The 23,804-nt window shown below is 32.1% G+C and overlaps 2 protein-coding genes across 3 annotated transcripts; both read left to right on the top strand.

The window, feature by feature from the left end:
• Positions 1-3,340: 3,340 nt before the first annotated feature.
• Ect3 (Ectoderm-expressed 3) lies at positions 3,341-12,720 on the top strand. Of its 2 annotated transcripts, none has more exons than XM_085204990.1 (13): positions 3,341-3,510; positions 6,068-6,199; positions 7,555-7,712; positions 8,285-8,435; positions 8,525-8,588; positions 9,110-9,204; positions 9,327-9,507; positions 9,594-9,815; positions 10,048-10,166; positions 10,424-10,699; positions 10,960-11,094; positions 11,407-11,643; positions 11,850-12,720. In XM_085204990.1, exons 2-13 carry the CDS (start codon positions 6,077-6,079, stop codon positions 12,075-12,077), a joined length of 1,989 nt encoding a protein of 662 aa, XP_085061116.1. In that variant the 5' UTR covers positions 3,341-3,510; positions 6,068-6,076; the 3' UTR covers positions 12,078-12,720. The 2 variants fall into 2 exon arrangements, with proteins under 2 accessions (XP_085061116.1, XP_085061115.1); XM_085204989.1 differs by having other exon boundaries at positions 6,068-6,238.
• Positions 12,721-13,047: 327 nt separating this feature from the next.
• r (carbamoyl-phosphate synthetase 2, aspartate transcarbamylase, and dihydroorotase rudimentary) lies at positions 13,048-23,406 on the top strand. Its single transcript, XM_085204987.1, has 11 exons — positions 13,048-13,168; positions 13,793-13,945; positions 14,972-15,113; positions 15,823-16,096; positions 16,259-16,575; positions 16,683-19,824; positions 19,971-20,075; positions 20,211-20,459; positions 20,608-22,365; positions 22,478-22,861; positions 23,096-23,406. The coding sequence occupies exons 2-11, from the start codon at positions 13,828-13,830 to the stop codon at positions 23,300-23,302; spliced, it is 6,696 nt and encodes a 2,231-aa protein (XP_085061113.1). The 5' UTR covers positions 13,048-13,168; positions 13,793-13,827; the 3' UTR covers positions 23,303-23,406.
• Positions 23,407-23,804: the final 398 nt, after the last annotated feature.

The following is a 23,804-nucleotide window of genomic DNA, read 5'->3' as shown; positions in this document are numbered from 1 at the left end:
TTAGTGAAAACTTCTTATTTTTCTAAATAAGAAGTTTTTCTTTTGATGATCTTATGAAGATGTGTGTGGCCTTTTTATATTCAGAAATGTCTATTGCCCAAAACAAACACGAAATTTATATTAATTATTTTTTACGAAAATATAATATAATGTATTCTTCTTCTTTAAATTCCTATTAATAACATAAAATAGAGGGAAAATAATAAATAGGAAAATATTTTAAAAGTTAAAAACCATTTAAGGTAGTTGGAATGGTGAATTATATTTATCATTGTAAAATGACTAAAAAAGAATAACAAATTAGAAATAAATTCAAAAACACAATTTTGAACAAATGGTAAAAATATAATTATTAAACTCTCACTAAACAACTAATGGCGTACAGTCTATCGAGGATATATATATGTATGTATGTCTGTCTACTTCTAAATGGCTAGTTATTTAATCACTTTCTATTAAATTTATCAATGAAAAGCTTCCAGTTCCACGTAACAATATAATTGTTTTAAGCGCTTTCTTGTTTTGGTCTAATTGTTAGGTAGGTAACATTTTGAGATTTTGTAAATTATTTAATTTGCTAAATAAGTATATTTGGCGATTATAGAATTAAGATTACTCACTGTGCTTACATATAGATTAATACTGGATTGAGGTTAACTTATAAAATATTTTTTTATTCATAACAATAATAGAAGAAGATAGAATGTCTTACGTAATATTAGGTTCCTTTTGCACACACTTTAGTTCCCAAAATATAACGTTAAGGTAAGAACTTAAAACACTGGCCCTAGCTTGTTCAGGTTTACAAGCTTTGACTCTACAATTCCCTTATTCTTATGAAATATATAAAAACAATTTGGTAATTTTATGAACCTGTCTGTGACATTTTGGGGTGAAGGTACAAGGGCAACCTAAAAATTGGCTTCAAAAATCTAACCGCTTTGCCAAAGGAACAAATATATGGCTATAGGTATATTAATACGGGAAGCCAAAACTTTGACACTGTTATAATTAATATGGAAGAAGAGTGCAGAATGCTAATATTCATATCTTATAAAATAAATGTGATATACACTTACCATATGTTTGACAATATGTAAAAGTGTAGCATATCATGTTATACACGTTGCTATGGAAACGCGTATTATACTTGGAACACCATTAATACACTTTCGTTCCCCATTTTCCACTGAATTCTAGGGATTGCGTGTTGAGTGACGGAACTGAACGCAGCACCTGCCTCGTTACTAGAGAGAGAAAATTAAATTATTAAACATTTCATTCCCTCGAGTGGGAATTGAACCCATAACTATCACGCGTGTGGCTCGCTTGTTCCTCTGCGCCACGACGACGGTCTCTAGTTTCTTTATAATTTTGCAATAAAAAGTAAACGTAGGTAAGTAAGCATATTTTGGTTTGCTTTAGAGCATATATTAATATTATCAAAACATTATCATTTTAGATTAACTTAATTACGGTTCTTCTTTTCTATTATTATTTTTTGTAATTTTTAAATTATATTACTTTTATCTACAGTTTGCCAATTACTTTTCTTTTAATGTATAATATGATTAATTTAAAGTATAACCCACATAAAAGTGAGATGTTAAGTCTATTAAGAATCAGTAAGAAGACCTAGTGACACTAAAAGCTTAATTTATTCAGAAATTATTTTAAAATAAATATATTAATTAATATATATAAATATATAAATTTACTATAAGATTAATGTTTAGAATAGAAGGACGAATTTTCACTGAATTTATAAGTATTCTCATCAAAATTAGCACGTCTCTCCTAATTACGACTCTATAAATAGTTATTCTGTTTAATAGTGATTATAAAATAGACATATAGCAATAAAATTGTACTTAATAGCTTGTTTTCGCTTTAACGACAGTGCTACCAACATGCATATAAATTACCTATATATTATATCTACATACGAGTACATAGGTTTCACTATTATCATACTATATATTTTTTTTAGGTTTACGCTGTATCCCGCATGTAGCGGGGTAGGCAGAGGGAACCTGGGAATCTAGTGTTAAGAAACTCTGCCCCCATTAAGACACTCCTGTTCCCTTTTTCCGCCGAATTCTGCAGGCATTGCGTGTTAATTGGTGGAACTCAACGCCGCGCATTGCTTCCATACCAGTGCGAGGAAACTAAAATATTAAATAATTTATTTCCTCGAGTGGGAATCGAACCTAAAGTGCGCCTGGCACTTACACACGCTTGTGCCACTGCTCCACGATTGAGGTAGATACTAAAGATCATTTATATTTGAAGTACCGAATTACCTACATAATAAAGAATCACGACAAGTATACATATATATAAAAAACAAAAAAAAGATAAACTTACATTAACACCTGCTTTATATTTTTAATTTAAATTAGAGTTAATCTTATATTGTTACAATTTACTTTACGATCCATCATGATGTCTTTATTTAAGAAAGATTTTAAGCAATAATTATCAGAAAATTTTCTCTTCTAACATAATTAACGTTCGTCTAAATAATGATATTGTACAGTAGAAATAAAAAATGAGGTTAGCAGGTAAACAAATAACTGTTTGCGGCTCTTAATATATAAACATTAGTTACTTTATAATTTTAACTAGTCATTTAAGTTTTTAAAACCAATCATTAAGCGAGTAGGAAATTCTTGGTTTTAACTATTATGTCATAAATGTATACTGAGCCTAATGTCAGTGTAAGTACTTATTTTATGAGCACAAGAACCTACACATTATAAAGAACAATGTACCGTTAGATTTTCATAAATTTTATTAAGCGTTGTTATTAAGTTTTCTTAGTTGAGATCGTGCCATCCGCTAATGAAGGTTTTATTACCTTTGCTACTGCCTTCCATTGTGTTTTTACTTTAAAACAACAATATGGTAAAATGTTTAATAAATTAATTAAAATTTTAAATTAGCTTCACGTTGTTTGAACCTATTGTTTAAGACACTCCATTCCCTACTTTCCGCCGAATTCTGGAGGCATTGCGAGTTGAGTGGTGGAACTCAACGCCGCGTTTTGCCACGACAGCAAAGCGAAGAAATGAAAATATAAATTTAAATAAATATTTCATTTCCTCGAGTGGAAATCGAACTCGCAACCATCGCGTTTCTGTAAACGCACTTCGTGCCCCTGCGCCACGACTGGCTTCAAACTCAAATTTAATAAATACACTCATATAAAATAACATTATTGATAACAACAACATGATTAGAATTTTTTTTTATGCGTTTATTTATGTAAAATGTTGAAAAAATGTCAGGAATGGCATAATGCGATTTGGCATAGCCGCACGTCTGTTTCGCCACAGGGCCAAAGTCATCGAGTTTCCGAGGGAGTGGCATAGCGAGCGGTCGTGTAACGTGCCCACGTATTGCCTCGTCCGCTCTAATAACCTAGCTGCTTAGCTCGACTGCGTCTGTCAAGAGTTCACTGGCAGTCTCCACCTCTAGCCGCACGACGGGGTCATTGCCGTACGACTGGTAAGGTACCATATGTTCTATTCGTAATATGATATTCTGTACGAGCGAATACCAATTGTCTATTCCCGTCAACGACAATTTGCCGACTGGAAATGGAGGAACGGTAGATGCTAGCCGCGTCTTGTTATTACTTTTTCCATTAGCATTTTAATTTAATAAATGCCTGTGAATTTTATTTTCTTTAATAAATAAAGCATAATTATATTTATTATGTAGTACTAAATAATGATAAACAATTATTTTTTTTTATATTTATATATATCACTATTATAATATATATCTTTGCACACATTTAAAAAAAAAACTAAAGATAAAGACGGCAGGTTATTGCACACTAGCACAGTACATCTTAGTGACCTTTGCCATTAGATGTTTCACTAGTTCTTTATGCTTACCTAAAATATCTATATTTTGTAGATAATAAGAAATAATACAATTAAAGCAGAAATTTAGTATATATAGATTTGTATATCGACAACAAGATTAAATATAACAGAAAGTATGTAGAAGTGTTTAACATATTTATATGTATGGTAGCATATGTCACGATTATTATTGTTTCTGTAAAGATCCAACTTAGCGAATAAAATTAAATGAAATTTGCATACATTTGCACGTTACAATATTATATTATTTTGAATGATAATAATTATCGTGAGTTTAAAATATAGATAACAATCGCATACGAGGCAAATATTCTTTTAAACAACTTACTAGATATAATAAGTTACAAAAAAAACTAATAAATATTTATTAGTATTACGCTTTATATAAATCCTCTACCGCATTAATTTCCGGTGTTAAGTTTAAATTTTGGAATTTAACTCGACCTTATATGGATAAATTTTTATATATCCTTTAAATTTTTACGAATAATTCTATTCGAATCTCTATGAGAAAAAAGAAACCTGCTTTCATTAAATACTTTTATGTAACTGCTGGAATAATAAAACAAAGACTATTTTTCTAAATTACGAATAAATTTTAAGAAATACGGTTATGGTTACGGTTAGTAATATCATTATGGATAATTAATGGTCGACTGATGTATTTAAATATTAAATGCATTTATTTTGTAATTTAAAAATTCAAAATGCTTCATACTTACCTAGTTGTTTTTCATTCATATTTTGTTTAACAAAAACTACATTTTATTTATAGGTAAAAGATAAAGCTCTACCAAGATGGGCGTAGGAATAGGGGAGGGGTGGTCCTTGAAATAATTACACCATGTACACACATTACGAGTGTTATAGCCACCACGGATAGCAGTTTTATAAAAAAATATATTTCTGAATTCTTATAATCAGCAAAATGGCAAAAAAAAATTATGATTGAAAAGTGAGCAGTGCTAAGGATGCATAGATCTGTTTACTAAATATTTACTTACGTGGTGGTAGACGAACCCTACGTGTACTCGGCCCTGGCTGACGCAATTAAATTTGGCAAAAAGGTCGTCGTGGCGAAGGGAAAAAAGTATGCGATTTTAAAGGATTATTAGTTCAAAGATTATTTGTTCGATTAACACTTGAGGAAATATGTAATATTTTCATTTCCTCGCTCTGGTAACGAGAAAATGCGCGTCGTTCAGTTCCGTCACTCACGAGTATGCCTCAAGAATTCGGCGGAAAGTAGGGAACGGGGTGTTTTAACACTAATTTCCCCTCGGGTTCCCTCTGCCTACCCTCTCATGTGAAGCTAAAGAAAATAAATTAAAAAATAATTAAAAATGTAGAAGTGCTTCGGACAAATATACGGCCAAGTCTATTGATTTGTTCTTCATTTAATTTTTAAATATATCTAGGTAAAAGATTTTTATACAGCCGTTATTTAATGCAATAGAGGAGCGTCATAGAACGGAATAAATACGTACTTGTAATAGATATAAGATATTTAATTCAAAATTATTAGAACAATTTACTATTAAGAATAGTTAACGTTATCTGACTTTGTTTATTTATACAATTAAATGGTTACTTATTCTGAAAGCAGCGATGATGGGCCATTGACATATTTAAAAACCAACTCATCGTTGGCTTTGTTTTTTTGTTTAGATATGTTAATGAGCTGCACTACGATAAGATCAGTTAACTGTTAGTCGAATTAGGAAAAGTTTTATTGGTATATAACAGTACTTAAATAAGAAAGGGTAACATCATTTGAATTAAATACATCTCTATTCAATTTTTTTTTTATTTTAATTAAATTAACTATTATTTTTTTAATTATAAGTGTACCAATACTTTTCTACGCCATGTATGAACTTCGAGTCATTTCAGTCATCATTGACACCAGGACAAGTGTTGATGAGTTTTGCCCATTGAAAGATATTGAGTATTGGGTGGATCAACCTGAGACCACGCTTCATGCGAGGGTACATTATAATGGAGTGGGTCCGTTAGACTAACGCGTAATATCAGACACTTTTTAATTCCGTCATAACAACTTTAAAACTAGCTTAAAATTCTACAAGACAAGGAGTCCAAATAATAAAGATGGTTTTCGAGTTAACTAAATGCTGCTAACACTGATATGAACATCATTTTTCTTTGCGCAGGCTTGCGACATGAAGGAAACATCATGGAGAAGTCTCATCTGGTCCATTCAACTTTACTTCATTTTACAACGAGGGTCTCAAGCCATGAGCAGTCTTGATGTAACACCAGAAGTAATCCAATTGAAAGATAGTGTAAGCCAAAATTATCAACTATCAGAGAGGGAGCCCCAAGTAAATATTGATTTGTCTAATTCTTATAAACTTTAGGGTTACTTAAAGAAAAAGTGATATTGAAAATATTATTAAAGAATACTAGTGTTATTTTAATTAACATGTAAATATTATAGGTTTAGGTTAGGCAATTTTTTTTTCTGCTTTATGTAGAATGAAAAAAATTGAATATACCTATACAAGCAAAAAAAATGTTTAAATACAAGTAAAAATGTAAATAATATGTTTAAATACAAGTAATGTACGTGTATTGGACAAAACCAAATGCCAAGCGTTATCTACACGAAAAAGATAAACGTGTACCTAGATATTTCCATGTAAACATTGGATGAGTTCACTAAACTATTTTTATTAGGATTTGATTAATTTACTTAACATCAATCAATATTTCATTGCCTTATATACTTTTGTTTATTTATAAATACACAATAATTCCTTTATGTAAGTGCAATGGATGAATTATTTATAAGTACCTATTTGATTATTTTTTTAATATAAAATACAAAAAAGACCGTAAGAACTTGTGTGAGATGTTCAATGTTTAAGCCCCACTCTGCTTTTTATAGCTGCCATTCAACATAACCTGTTATTTTCTAAGAATAGTAGTTCTTATAAAAACTGCATCTGTCTGAACATATTGTTGGAATTATGCATATGTACCTGATGTTTTATATATTTAAGAAAAATTATTAAAGATGTGTGAAAAATAATAATAAAATAGGATTCCTTTTTAATTTTTTTTTTAATCTGTTCCACATTGAGCTCAGTAAAATAATTGACAACCGATAAATAAAAACATTACAGCAATGGCCATAAAGCTTACGTTAATGACGTTGCAGGTGATAAATATTTCTTAAATGAAAACAATGTCTTTAAAAAATTATTACGTCTTTTTTTTTATAAAATAAATAAGTTTATTGTAGACTTTAGGCACATAAACAATTTGTAAATTATTGTCATACTCGTAGGTCTGTTACTAATAGTAAGATAGATAGCGAAAACGCGGCCTGTGGGGTTCCGTAGTGTCACAGGGCCACAAAGTGCGACTGTGAACGGTTGTGGGTTCGATCCCCAATCGAGGAGATGAAATATTTATTTAAATTTATATTTTCACTTTTTCGCTTTGGTGCTAAGTCAAAGCGCGGCGTTGAGTTCTGCTACTCAACACGCACGGAGTGTCTTAACACTAGGTCCCCTCTGCCTGCTGTGTGCGGGATTGTATCCCGTGTCTAATCACGCTACAGCGTGAAGCTGATTTAAGAAACATGTACCACCAATACATCCATCCATCCATAAACCAATCTTTAATGTTTTAGATTGACCGCAATATTAGTATAATAGGAAATGATTTTGTTTTGGATGGCAAAACTATTCGGATAATGTCGGGGTCCCTTCACTACTTCCGCCTACCTTCAGAATATTGGCGGGATAGATTAAGAAAGCTTAGAGCAGCTGGTCTCAATACAGTATCTACGTAAGTATAGACTACGCATGTTAAATATTTTGGATTTTTAGTAATATATGAAAAACATTGGTAGTAAAGAGTTTTGGTCCCTATCCAAATCAATTGAAGCGAACGTCCCTCGCTCTTCACTTTCTGCACTACTGAAACCCGATGGGTCACTAGCTCATACTGCAGAAGACCACACCACCGTAGACCGCATTAACGCTCATCAGGCTTGATGTTGTCAAACGCAAGCTTGTTCAATTTAAAAAAACATCGAGTCGAATGCGAGATATGATCGCTTGGAGGGTTCTGGAGAGTGTTTAGTAAAAAAATATGATAACGTTATCTATTATCATCATCGGCCCCATTTTGGAACCACACAAAAATTAAGTAATTTTAACTAATTTTGGTCTACTATATTTGTAGTTAGGTATATTTGATTGAAAAGCGATTTGGTTTTTTGTATTTTCGTAAGGAACCCTAAAATATGTAACAACTGTAACAACGTACATACATGTAAAAATGTAACAACGTACATAAATATGTATATGACAATTAATTTACAAAATATATAAGAATATAATAAAAATATTTTTTAGATATGTAGAGTGGAGTAGTCACGAACCAGAAGAAGATTTGTATTTATTTGATGGTGATAATGATATAAAACGCTTTGTTCAAATCGCTGCAGAAGAAAATCTCCATGTACTGTTAAGACCGGGACCGTATATATGCGCTGAGAGAGACTTGGTAATTGAAATAACATATATATTTAATTATAATTAACTTCTAATTCTAATTAACTAATTATAATTCTCTTATTATAAATTTACTTTCAGGGAGGTTTGCCATATTGGCTACTCAGCAAATATCCAAAAATAAAGTTGCGGTCCAATGACAAAGGTAAAAACCTAATAAAAACAATTAGTTGATATTTTTTCCAATTAAGTATATTAATTTAAAAAACACCAATTATATTAATATATACTTACCGTTAAATATTTGCTATTCAAATTTAAAACAATAAAAAAGGGTCACAAACTATTTTATTCTTAGATTAAGACCAAGATCAATCGACAGCGACTGCATACTAATAATCCTGAATGGAAAGTACAAAATACGATTTTCCTTAATGTAGAACAACCAGTTGCTGTTACACTAGTTTCATAGAAAGTGAAGACCGAAAAATATTTTAATTTTATATTCTACTCGTCCACTAATGTTCTACTTTATACACTTTCACTTACAGAATTTTTTGAGTTTTAGGCGATATCTTTCTACCACTTATCTTATCTTTCTTACCAGACGTGAAATAGACTACCTATGAGAAATATAACATTTAAAAAAAATTGGACAGTATTTTAGTTTATTACTTTCCTTTTAAATTTTTAAACATTAAAATACATAATTCTTTTTATTTACAGATTTTATTGCTGAAACTAGAGAATGGATGGCAAAGCTCTTTTTACAACTAAGCCCTTTATTATATGGTAACGGTGGTCCCATAATAATGGTTCAGGTAAAGTACTTTAACATGTTATCTCCAAAAAAATTTATTATTTAAAATATAATGTTATTGATTTTGTATATTTTTTTTAAACACGTGAAAAGCTCGTATAAAATACTGTTATACATATCCAGGTGGAAAATGAATACGGCAGCTACAGTAGTTCAAAACAATATATGAAAGCAATTCGTGATATAATAAAGGAGCATGTTGGTGATAAAGCCCTACTGTATACGACAGATGGACAATATCGTTCTTATTTTTATGATGGATCTGTTCCTGGTGCACTTACTACTATCGATTTTGGACCGACAGGTAAAAAAAATATGTATTATTAGATATATGTATAATTACAATATTATTTATTCATCTCAAGCTTTAAACATTAATGTTTCTTTCAGGTGGCCGCGTTACAGACTCATTTAAACAACTACGTGCGTTCATGCCAGTCGGTCCTCTTATGAACTCGGAGTATTATCCAGGATGGCTCACGCACTGGAGCGAAGAAATCCAGCAGGTATCCACAGAGCGTGTTGTGTTTACACTTCAGGATATGATTAACAACAATATTCATTTTAACTTCTACATGTTCTTTGGGGGAACCAACTTTGAATTTAGTGCAGGTATATGTGACCCACTTTAATAGATAAATGACCAATTGATGATAAGTCTGACTTCATTTGTGGAATTGGTTAATACTTAATTGAAGTTCGGTTAGTACTTATAATACTTTTTCATAGATATTGATACGAAAATAACGTTCTATTAAATTTAATTATACGCTGTACATCTATAGATTGACCTAAATGTTTTGTTTACATACATATTTACTACATATTAATTTATAATTTTTAGGTGCAAATTATGGTTCCAGCTACCAACCTGATATTACTTCTTACGACTATGATGCACCTCTGACAGAAGCCGGTGATCCAACACCAAAATATAACGCCATCCGTAATACCTTAGCACAAGTATGAAAATCTGTATCCATTATTCTCAACTACACTTATATATTAGCCTACATATAAATGGACTATCCAGCTCAAAAAAAGTTGTTCGATTCGAAGTAGTAGTTCCAAAGAATCCAAAGAATTTAATCAAATAAGATCTTCAGGTTTATAATATTAACATAAAAGTACTATGAGATGAGATTTTTTGTTATATTTTGCATATCTAAATGACGATATTGTGCTTAGTGTGTATAGAGACATTTGTTTTTTATTTACAGTTTCATTCGGTGCCATATAATCTGCCTGCTCCTGTAACATCTAAAAAAGGAAAATATGGACAATTAGAACTCATTCCAAAAATAAATCTATTAAGTCCAGAAGGTCGATCAAAACTCGGTAAAAAATATGAAGACATACAAGGCATAAATTTACCTACTTTTGAAAAATTAAGACAACGCAGTGGACTAGTTTTGTATGAAACAACACTCAATGAAACTGATGGAGTTTTAACTATAACAGAACCTCGGGATTGGATTTTAGTTTACGTGGACAGTGTATGTACATTACCAAAAGTATATAAGATAAACATATATATATCTCGATTGTTGTGTAGGGTACCCGGAAGCCTTGTGCAGCTCTAATTTTAATTGAATTAATGAATAATGATAATGATTAATGACTTAATAAAGTTACAATTAAATATCAAACAATATTAATAATTATATTAAAATGCGCCTGCTAAATTTAAGAAGCAAGAGAATCTATTACACAAATTAAATTTATTTTATTATTTAAATTTATATATTTTTTATAGAAACTGCAAGGAGTTATAAGTAGAATGTTGAAACAATACGAACTTAAAATAAAAGCTAAACAAAACTCAGTTTTATCATTGCTGGTAGAAAATCAAGGACGTATAAACTATGGTGACAGGCTTCATGATTTCAAGGTAAGTTACATGAATATTTTTAGTATTTTTCTCACATCGTAATATAGAAAATTAATTAATTAATTAAATAAATTATAAGATAATTACAAAATATTAATAAAATTAATTAAAATTAATTACTAAATATTTGACCGATTTAATAACAGTTACGGAATCGATTTCCGAGTTCACCAGTATGTCCTTTACCAAACATCTAATGTGTTTAAATTGAATGAAAATAGAAAAATGAAGAGTGCTGACATTACATTTTCCATGCTAAATAACAAATATAAGATATGAAAAAGAAACCTTTATACATATCTTTATTTTCAGGGAATTTTAAGTCCGATAAACTTAAATAGCAAAAACAGTTCTGTCAATTTAGATGGCCCTTGGTCAATCACTGGTTATCCGTTGGAAGTTAAAAACAATATAGATCTACACAAACAAAGCTTAGCCCTTAGCCAAATAAAAACTGGCGAAGGTCCATCATTGCTTGAAGGAATACTGGTACTACCAGAAGGAGAGCAACCGCTTGATACATTCATAGATACTACAGGTTGGGGAAAGGTAATAGAAGAATTTATTTATGTATAAATTTATACAGTTATAGTGTTATACTCTACAAATATATTAAACGTAACTGAAATATTTATTTATAGATACTACCTATTTTTTTTTTCTAATATGTTATAATTAAAGTATTTTGATTTGAAAACCTACGTTCATCTTCTGTTTTTAAATATTGATGTCATATATATTTTGTTTTATTTTAGGGATACATATTTGTAAACGGGCACAACCTTGGTAGATATTGGCCAAAGGTCGGACCTCAAGTGACTCTATATCTTCCGGGTGTGTGGCTTCGAGCAGCGCCTGCGCAAAATATTATCAAAGTTCTTGAATTAGAACAAACACCGCAATGTCTTTCTCTTACTTTTATAGACTACCCAATATTGAATAGAACAGGCAGCTTAATAAATTATTTAAATTTCGGGTTATAATTACTGTTTCTTAATGCAAACCTGCACATAAATATAAAAATAACAATATTATATTTTATATCAGGCGCTAGTTCATTTATAAATAAGTTTTACTATAATATATTAACAATTAAAAGTAAACATTACATTTCTTAACTTTTATTAACAACTAAACTTTTTTTAAATATTAAATTAAATCAAAATACATCAACTTCACTGTATCCCGCACATAACAGGGCAGGCAAAGCTAACCTAGTGTTCACACATCGTTCCCCACGTTCCCTTGAATTCCGAAGGCATTGCGTTAAATGGCAGAACCCAATACCGCACCTTGCCTCGACATCAGAACGAAGAAATGGAAATATAAATTTAAATAAATATTTCATCTTCTCGTGTGGGGATAAAACCCACAAGCAGTCGTCTTTACAGTCACGTTACCCTTGCGCCATGACTGTCTTCAATTTTTAGATATTCATGTGTAAATCAATTTTATACACTATATGTTTTTACACCTATCTATATTATATCATGATTGTTTATTATTATAGACATATCAATAACAAATTGTATTTCTTACGATTTGATTTGCATTTTATAAATCACCCAAAGATGTACTTTAACTTAAGATCTACAGATATTGAAATAAATTTATTTTAATTATAAATTGTTGTTTATTTTTTTATTATTGTTTTTATTGTTGTTTATTTCATTGAAATGATTATCTCAAGGGGCTTTCATGCCAGTCTGGATAGCATAAAATATTTTACAAACGTTTAAAATAATATTCTATAATCGAAAGTCGAACAAATAAAAATGAGCACACTTGCGTTCACGCCACACAAACGCACCTAACTTCATTGTATTAATCACAAAAGTGACACCATTGGATGAATGGTTCCTACGTGCAGTATGAAGGACAAGGAAATATATTATCATGATGAGAGCGAGAGAGATGGTAATAAACTGGTTAGTGATGATAAGATGGCAATGGCTGGAATTAGAGGCTATGTTGAACGACCTGGGTCTGTCGTAGCGAGGCTCGCGACAGCGCCGGACTGTTCACGGCACTCGCAACTTACCACGTGGCCGGCAAGTTAGCCCTAAAAAGTTTTGTAAGTTTTTATTGCACTTATTTCTACTGAAGGAGACTTCATAATAACTTTTTATAAGTCAATTATTTCTGCTTGCTCTCTTATCAATATAGTCCACGATCAAATATAACGCTGTAAAATACCACGATGTCATCGTAATTCGAGTGTTGTTTTAAATGCTTAAGATCGATGCTTATTGTTTACTATAAATTTTATGTTACTTACATCCTATTCAGTTATATTTATGTATAACTTTTATGATTAATTTAATAGAAGTATTGTTCTAGTTGTATTATCTATAAGTTTTAAGAATTAGGTTTACTTACGTACACATATTTTCTTCGTACTGTTGTTGAACATATTACATTTTTTAGAAAATTTTAACCTAAATCGGAAATAGTCCTCAACCTTTGACAGGATGACCTTCGTTATGTGTTAAGTGTGTTCTAAATTTGATTACAATATTTCTCAAGGCTTATTCAAAAAAATACCATAATTTAGTAAAAAGTTGTATATGTACACATGTATATCTACGTTAGTATAATTATCTAAACAGTGTAGTATACACCATGCTCCATGCTTAAAAAAAATATTTTTAAAAATAATATTTATTATTGTAAGATAACTTAAATTTATTTTTATTAGGATAATAAAAAAGAGAGAGTTTTAGTCCACTAACTATGGAAGACCACGAATTAAGCTGCAAAGTCGGGCCACCATGTAGCCTGATACTGGCTGATGGTACAGTTTTTGAAGGGAAAAGTTTTGGTGCTCAAGTACCAATTGAAGGAGAAGTTGGTGGGTGCACTATTTATATATTAACAATAAATTTATTTTAAACGGGGTCGGGGTTTTTATTTTTTTTTATTTATTTTAATTCTAGTATTTTTTAAATTTTAGTCTCTACTAAAGTTCATAATATATATCCTGTATAGTAAGTACGTATAAATACGTATAATCTTGTTGTCGTTATTCTATGATGGGGTAAATATGTTACAAATTATCTTAATCGGCTTATCATTTATGTATTAATTATTAATTAAATCGTCTAAGCGCTAGCGTATTTATATCTTAGACCTAATGCTATAATTTATTTGTAACATTTAAGCTAACTGTGATTTACTTTATTTATATATTTGCTTATGAATAACTTATGTAATTTTAATGGAAAATACGAAAAATACATTTATGCCATAAATGTGTGTTATATCTGTACTATACATGTACATAGTGCATAATATATTATTTGCACATAAAGCAGTGTATGTAGAGGGAACCTAATCCTAAGATACTCCATTTTCTTTTTCACTATACTTTCATCGAATTTATAAGATATAACGTGTCGAGTCGAGCAAGAAAATTAAAATTATAAATAATTCTTTCCCCCAAATGGGAATCGATTCCGCTTGTGTTTACCTCAAAACACTTTGTACGTATTATTTCGAGGAAATTTGAAACAGTTTTATATATTTATTAATAATAACTATTACCCGCTTGAACTATATAATTATTTATTTACTAATCTGAATTACCTACTTCACGCTCTAATGATATTATATAATATCATTCAAGTGTATGTAACTTTTTTTTTTCACAAAGTACCTAAGTATATTAATATTTTTTGTTTCAAATATCACTAGTTGTACAATGTACAACAGTCAAATTTTCAGGAAATAACGTCCTGAAATTTATATAATAGTAGATAACATTATCATATATGGTCGTGATCCGAATTTGGTTTGTGGTCCTAGACGTAGATTGAAATGATGTAGAAAATGTGGTAAGATAAGTGTTCTACATTCGATAACAATGATGTCTTTTCAGTATTTCAAACGGGCATGGTAGGTTATCCAGAATCCTTAACAGATCCTTCGTATCACGCACAGTTGTTGGTACTGACGTACCCACTAATTGGTAACTACGGCGTACCCGATGAGAATGATTACGACGAGTTTAACTTGCCAAGGTACAATTATATGAATTAATCATTTTCCCTACTTACAACTTAAAGCTATTGTAGAGCCTTTTCTAAAATATAATAGTAAAATAGTAGTGGCACTCAATTTTTGTCAATATCACTGCACTTGAAATGAAAATAATTTGAATATAATCATTCCCCTAAGAGGAGGTCGATCCCACATTCATTGCCTTTAAATTTAGACGCATTCCCACTGTGCCACAGCGGCGATTCAATTATATTTTATAATTATTATTATATTTAAAAATATCTCGTGATTAATTGTAACTAATTGGAAATGCTAATTGAAAATTTTTATAATAATAAAAAAATATTTTTTATCAAAATTATATCAGCTTCGCGCTGTATGGCTGTATCCCACAAACAGCGGGGTAGGCAGAGGCATTTTCCGCCCTATTTTTTCGAGACTCAACGCTGGGCTCGTACTTTGGTGCCAGAGCGAAGAAATGAAAATAATAACACATATTCGTACCTTCGAGTGAGGATCGACAACAACCGTCTCGATACAGTCACACCCTTGTGTCCCTGCGCCATGACGGCTTCTTACGTTATAATCATGACATAATTATTGTTAATAATTTTTATTTTGATCTTTCTTCTTTTTGCATATTAGCTACTTTTAAAATTAAGTATTTATTAATATGGACGTATTATTTAAATATAATATGTATTTTTTTATATCTATATTTTTTTTCAGGTGGCTTGAATCGAAACGTGTTTGGGCTGCTGGTCTTATTGTTGGCCAAATTAGTACACACGCCAGCCACTGGCGTGCACATACATCGTTAGGGAGTTGGCTGGCGTCCAAAGGTGTTCCTGGTCTATGCGATATTGACACACGAGCACTTACGTACAGACTTCGAGAAGGTGTAACCTTAGGAAGAATTGTTCAAGGCGTTGCTCCTTTTGGACCATTACCGCCGCTTAAAGATCCTAATGAAAGAAATTTAGTAGCTGAAGTATCAACAAAGGTATTATTATTATTAAATGGTCTTTTACAATTTTTTTAGTTCTTAAAATTTAATTTAATAAATCTATAAAAATAATATCATCACACTATATTATATCCATTATAATTAAAATGAAATTCATTTCTACAAATTAAGGTTAAATAATTATTTTTATAATTACAGCAATTGCAAACGTTTAATTCAAACGGGGATATTACAATATTAGCGATCGACTGCGGCTTGAAATATAACCAAATAAGATGTCTTATCAATAGAAATGCCAAAGTTGTGGTAGTTCCTTGGGATTATAAATTTGATTCAAAAGACTATGACGGCTTATTTATCAGCAATGGTCCAGGAGACCCTGAAGTTTGTAAAAAAGTAGTAGAAAACTTGAGAAATGTCATGAATAATGAGGCTGTTGTAAAGCCAATTTTTGGAATATGTCTTGGACATCAACTACTAGCAACAGCAGCTGGTGGTAAAACTTACAAAACACGGTAGTTATATTTTTTACACGTTTAGGACTCTTGGAGATTTATGGTTTATAATATTCTGTTATATAATCATAATTCACTTTTATGATTTTAAAAATTATTCATTACAGATATGGAAATCGAGGTCATAATTTACCTTGCACACACTCTGTTACTGGTAGATGTTTTATGACTTCCCAAAACCATGGATTCGCGGTAGATGCAAATTCACTTCCAAGTTCCTGGGATATTTTGTTTACAAACGAAAACGATAAAACTAATGAAGGGATAATTCACAAGTCACACCCTTATTTTAGTGTTCAATTTCATCCGGAACATACAGCAGGTCCAACTGACTTGGAATGTCTTTTTGACGTATTTATTGACGCTATTAAATCATATAAGAGGAATGAAACATGTTTAATAAGTGATAAGATAAATGAAAAGTTTAAATATGTTCCTATCCTACACGAAAGACCAAAAAAAGTGTTAATTCTTGGCTCGGGTGGTTTATCAATCGGGCAAGCAGGAGAATTTGATTATTCTGGTTCACAAGGAGTAAAAGCAATGCAAGAGGAAAAAATTCAAACTGTTTTAATTAATCCTAACATAGCCACTGTCCAAACATCGAAAGGTTTAGCTGATAAAGTGTATTTTTTACCTATTACACCAGAGTATGTTGAGCAAGTTATCAAAGCTGAACGCCCGACTGGTATCTTATTAACGTTTGGTGGTCAAACAGCTTTAAATTGTGGAGTCGAATTACAAAAATCAAAAGTATTTGAAAAGTATAACGTGAATGTCTTAGGAACCCCAGTTCAATCTATAGTGGACACAGAAGATAGGAAAATTTTTGCTGAAAAAATTAATGCAATAGGTGAAAAAGTCGCACCAAGTGCAGCTGTATGTTCAATAGAAGAAGCTCTTGCAGCAGCACGACAAATTGGATATCCAGTAATGGCACGATCTGCATTTTCTTTGGGAGGTCTTGGCTCAGGATTCGCAAATAACGAAGATGAATTAAAAATTTTGGCACATCAAGCCTTGTCACACTCTGAACAACTCATCATCGACAAATCATTGAAAGGATGGAAGGAAGTGGAATATGAAGTAGTGAGAGATGCATTTGATAATTGTATAACAGTATGTAATATGGAAAATGTAGATCCTTTAGGAATTCATACTGGCGAGTCTATTGTTGTTGCCCCAAGTCAAACGTTATCCAATAGAGAATATTATATGCTACGTAACACTGCTATTAAAGTTATACGACATTTTGGAATTGTTGGGGAGTGTAATATACAATACGCTTTAAATCCCAATTCAGAAGAATTTTATATTATAGAAGTAAATGCAAGATTGTCAAGAAGTTCTGCATTAGCCAGTAAAGCAACAGGGTATCCGCTAGCATATGTTGCTGCAAAATTAGCGCTTGGTATTCCTTTACCAACAATAAAGAACTCAGTTACTGGAGTAACAACAGCATGTTTCGAACCCAGCTTAGATTATTGTGTAGTAAAAATACCCAGATGGGATTTGGCAAAATTCAATAGAGTAAGTACAAAGATTGGAAGTTCTATGAAGAGCGTTGGAGAAGTTATGGCTATTGGTAGAAATTTCGAAGAAGCATTTCAAAAAGCGTTGAGAATGGTTGATGAAAACGTCAATGGATTTGACCCATATATAAAGCCAGTTAATGAAAATGAACTAAGGGAACCAACAGATAAGAGAATGTTTGTTCTAGCAGCAGCTCTTAAAGAAAATTATACCGTGGCAAAGTTGTATGAATTAACAAAAATTGATCGATGGTTCCTTGAAAAATTCAAAAATATAGTAGAGTACTATAAGATATTAGAATCAATAAATTCCGGCTCAATTACTCACGAAATCTTAAAAAGCGCAAAACAGATGGGATTCTCCGACAAACAAATAGCTGTCGCAATAAAAAGTACAGAGTTAGCTGTAAGGAAACTAAGAGAAGAATTTAAAATAACTCCATTTGTTAAACAAATCGATACAGTTGCCGCTGAATGGCCTGCATCAACGAATTATCTTTATCTTACTTATAATGGCAGTACACATGATTTACAGTTTCCAGGGGAATTTATTATGGTTCTTGGGTCAGGAGTATATAGGATAGGAAGTTCAGTAGAATTTGATTGGTGTGCAGTCGGATGTTTACGGGAATTAAAAAATCAAAATAAAAAAACTATTATGGTTAACTATAATCCTGAAACAGTCAGCACTGACTATGATATGAGTGACAGGTTATATTTTGAAGAAATTTCATTTGAAGTCGTTATGGATATATATAATATAGAACAACCTTCAGGTGTTATACTGTGTATGGGTGGTCAACTACCTAATAATATTGCAATGGACTTGCATCGACAGCAAGCTATAATTTTAGGAACATCTCCTGATATGATTGACAATGCAGAAAATAGATTTAAATTTTCTCGAATGCTCGATCGCAAAGGAATTTTGCAGCCGAAATGGAAAGAACTCACTGATCTTGAATCTGCTATTCAATTTTGCGAAGAAGTAGGATATCCTTGCTTAGTAAGGCCTTCTTATGTTTTAAGTGGGGCAGCAATGAATGTAGCGTATTCTAATCAGGAGCTAGACACTTACTTAAAATCTGCTAGTCAACTTAATAAAGATCATCCTGTTGTCATTTCAAAATACATATTGGACGCAAAAGAAATAGACGTTGATGTAGTAGCAGCTGATGGTGTCCTTCTTTGTATTGCAGTTTCAGAACATGTTGAAAATGCAGGTGTTCACTCTGGAGATGCTACATTAGTTACTCCACCTCAAGATATTAATAATGAAACATTAGATAAAATTCATGAAATAGCTAGAATAATTGCAGAAACGCTCGATGTTACCGGACCGTTCAACATGCAATTAATTGCTAAAAACAATGAACTTAAAGTAATAGAATGTAACGTCAGAGTATCTAGATCTTTTCCATTTGTATCAAAAACCTTAGATCATGATTTTGTCGCTATGGCAACCAAAGTAATACTTGGCAAATCAATTGAGCCTGTAAATGTTATGGGCGGATGTGGAAAAGTCGGAGTCAAAGTACCACAATTCTCTTTTTCAAGATTATCTGGTGCAGATGTAATGCTCGGTGTGGAAATGGCATCAACTGGAGAGGTAGCCTGTTTCGGTGAGAATCGGTATGAAGCTTATTTAAAATCATTGATGAGTACAGGATTTCGAATACCCAAAAAAGCTATATTACTTTCTATTGGGACGTTTAAGGTAATAAAATATTTCATAATTATTTTTAATATTACTTCCTTTATTTTTAAAAAACATATTAATATTATTTTATTTCATTAAATATTAAACTACTCTATTTTAGAATGAGATGATTTCCAAATTACATATATATTAATAATTTTCAGCATAAGATGGAGCTCCTGCCCAGTGTTCGAAATTTACAGAAGCTGGGTTATAAATTATATGCTAGTATGGGGACAGGAGATTTTTACACAGAACATGGAGTCGAGGTATTATTGTAACATACAATAAATTATAAAGTAATTTCAACTAATAAAATGAACTTATATAAACCATGGTTGTTATAGTTCCATTATAGCTGAAATATTTTTCTGATCATAATATGAATTATAAAACAATTTTAGGTTGAAAGTGTTCAATGGACATTTGACCACATCGGCGATCTTGAAGATGACAGATCAGACGGTGAACTTATGCATTTAGCAGATTTTATGGCAAGAAGGGAACTTGATCTTGTCATTAATTTACCAATGCGGGGTGGAGCTCGCCGAGTTTCCTCATTTAGTACACATGGTTATCGTACTCGTCGTCTGGCTGTTGACTATGCTGTTCCTCTTGTTACCGATGTGAAATGTGCTAAGCTTCTTGTTAAGGTTTGTTAGATACATATTTTAAATGTCTTTATTTTTATTACAAACGCAAGATGGTGTATGACGATCGTCTTTTGATATCATAGCGACGATCTGCTCTACTGGCCAAAATTGTAAATCTCGATAGTGAAAGACCCTAATTTCCTTACAGGCAATGTTGCAGTGTGGCGGTGCTCCACCTATGAAGACACATACAGATTGTATGACCTCACGTAATATTATAAAGCTGCCTGGATTTATAGATGTCCATGTTCATGTCAGGGAGCCGGGAGCTACTTACAAAGAAGATTTTGATTCATGTACTGCTGCTGCATTAGCGGGTGGTATAACAATGATATGTGCAATGCCAAATACGAATCCTCCAGTTATTGATCGCACTTCATATGATTATGTCTCAACTTTGGCCCGCGTAAGCGCGCGATGTGATTTCGCTTTATTTGTTGGTGCTTCAACAACAAATTGCGACACAGCTGCCGAGATGGCACCACAGGCTGCCGCCTTAAAAATGTACTTGAATGAAACTTTTACTACTTTAAAACTTGATGATATGACTGTTTGGCAACGACACCTTCAAAACTGGCCAAAGAAAATGCCAATATGTGCTCACGCTGAACGGGAAAAAACTGGTGCTATTATTTTAATGGCCTCTTTATTAGATAGGCCGATCCATATTTGTCATGTTGCCAGAAAGGAGGAAATTCTTATTATAAAGTCGGCTAAAGAAAGAGGCCTAAAAGTTACATGTGAAGTATGTCCGCATCATTTATTTTTAAGTACCGATGATATCGATAGAATTGGTAAAGGTCGAGCTGAGGTGCGTCCGGTTCTTTGTGGCCCTGAAGATCAAGCAGAGCTGTGGAAAAATATGGATATTATAGACGTTTTTGCTACAGATCATGCACCCCATTCTGTAGATGAAAAAAGTTCTGAAAAACCTCCACCCGGGTTTCCAGGGTTAGAAACTGTCTTACCGCTTTTATTAAATGCTGTTAATGAAGGACGTTTAAGCATGGATGATATAATAAATAAATTCCATAGAAATCCTCGCAAAATATTCAATTTACCGGAGCAACTTAACACATATGTAGAAGTTGATATGGATTATGAATGGACCATACCCGAAGCGTTAGAATTTTCAAAATCCAAATGGACCCCTTTTGCCGGCATGCGAGTATGTGGAGCAATACACCGTGTTACTTTACGAGGAGAGATAGCTTATGTGGAGGGCCAAATACTTGTTCCACCTGGATTCGGTCAGAATGTGCGTGATTGGCCCGCACCTAAAAAACAAATATTGCCTAGTTTTGCAATTGAAAAGATTGAGAAAGAAACGAGTAGGCCTAGCTCTGCACTTGATATACACAATTCTTTCGAATTAAGCAGATACAGTGATGTCGAATTAGAGCATATGGAAATGAATAAACCTGAAGGTAATAAGCTGAATGTACATTTTAACGATATTTCTGGTTTAAGAAGTGCTTCACCACTACCTCCCCAACCGCCTGTCACAAGACAAAGATGCGATAGCTCTTCATATCCTTCACAAGGCTCACAGCGACAACGTAGCGATCTCTTTGGAAAAAGTATATTAACAGTTGATACAATTGGAAAAGATATTTTAAATGATATATTTAATTTAGCCCAATTTATGAAAACAAGTGTTAACAAAGGACGCGTCTTAGATGATATATTACGTGGTAAAGTAATGGCGTCAATATTTTACGAAGTTAGCACACGAACAAGTTGTAGCTTTGCTGCAGCTATGCAGAGACTCGGTGGATCCGTAATTCATACAGATGCAACGAGTTCGTCGGCTAAAAAAGGTGAAACTTTAGAGGATAGTGTAACCGTGATGGCTAGTTATGCTGACGTAGTTGTGTTACGTCATCCGGAACCAGGAGCAGTAGCGGTGAGTATAATATAACAGTTAAATTTTTAGAGATAGAATAAAAATTACAATATATATAAAAATTACAATATATACAATATAACAATAATTTTCGTCAATTTCATCGTTTCAGCGTGCCGCACGACAATCAAGAAAACCAATAATAAATGCCGGAGATGGAATTGGTGAACATCCGACACAAGCATTGTTAGACATTTTTACTATCCGAGAAGAGATTGGTACTGTTAACGGTCTCACTATCACAATGGTAGGGGATCTCAAAAATGGTCGGACTGTACATTCGTTGGCGCGCTTACTGACGTTATATCAAGTGCAATTACAATATGTTAGTCCACCAGGTCTAGGAATGCCAAAACACATTATGGACTACGTAGCACGCAAAGGAATACGTCAAACTGTTTATGAACGCTTAGAAGATGTTTTAGGAGACACTCATGTTTTATATATGACTCGTATCCAGCGTGAAAGATTTGAAAGTGAAGGAGAATATGAAAAGGTAAATTTATTTTTGTTTTTGTGTAGAGGGGAACCTAAGCTTAAGACACTGCGTTCCCTACTTTCCGCACGGCGTAACTCAACCCCTGGCTTTTGTCTTAAAGCCACAGTGAAGAAATGAAAATATTAATAAGTATTATTTCAATTAAGATATTAATAATAATATCTTACTTAAAAAGTGACAAAATACATCTATTTAAATGATAGCTGAGAATGTTATATTTATGCGTTTCAGATGCGTGGCTTGTTGGTTGTTACTCCACAATTGATGACACGTGCACGTCGTCGTATGATCGTAATGCATCCACTCCCCCGCGTAGATGAGATCTCGCCCGAGTTCGATTCCGACCCACGAGCTGCTTACTTCAGGCAAGCAGAATATGGCATGTACGTCCGAATGGCGCTCCTCGCTATGGTGGCTGGAGTAAATCCTATAATATAAAAAAATAATTCTGTAATATATCACAGAATCATCTTTTTAAATAAGCAAAAATATCAACGAAGTGATAAGTTTTTTATATACTAAAATAAAATATTGATAAGTACGTATATAGTTTTTTACTTAAAATCATTCTTATACCTATAAACTTGTAACTTTTACATAAACAATTATAATTATTATTGAAATGTAAAATAAAATAATTTTTACTATATAATTTATTAGTATTGATATGTGTACGAAGTACATATTTATGATATTCGTTGTCTAATAAATTTTAAGAGGTTATATTATAAGTTCCAGAGATATTATTATATAGTATTATTTACAGTGCTGTTAGCCCATTACTACTGCCATAATTATTTTCATAAAACTCTATTAATCGTGACCTATAAAGTAACCTTTTTATGATTTATTTACCTATTGTCTCACGCCGCTCTATAGACACCTTCTATTCTCAAACTGGCATGATCCGAAAAGATAGTTTTGACGCATATATATATTT

Source organism: Heliconius melpomene, chromosome 20, assembly GCF_056956725.1.
Source record: "Heliconius melpomene rosina isolate 202511_hmr_F chromosome 20, ASM5695672v1, whole genome shotgun sequence".
In the NCBI taxonomy this organism is placed as follows: domain Eukaryota; kingdom Metazoa; phylum Arthropoda; class Insecta; order Lepidoptera; family Nymphalidae; genus Heliconius; species Heliconius melpomene.
Note: the sequence above shows the minus strand (reverse complement) of the source record. Positions and strands in the feature narration are given on the sequence as shown.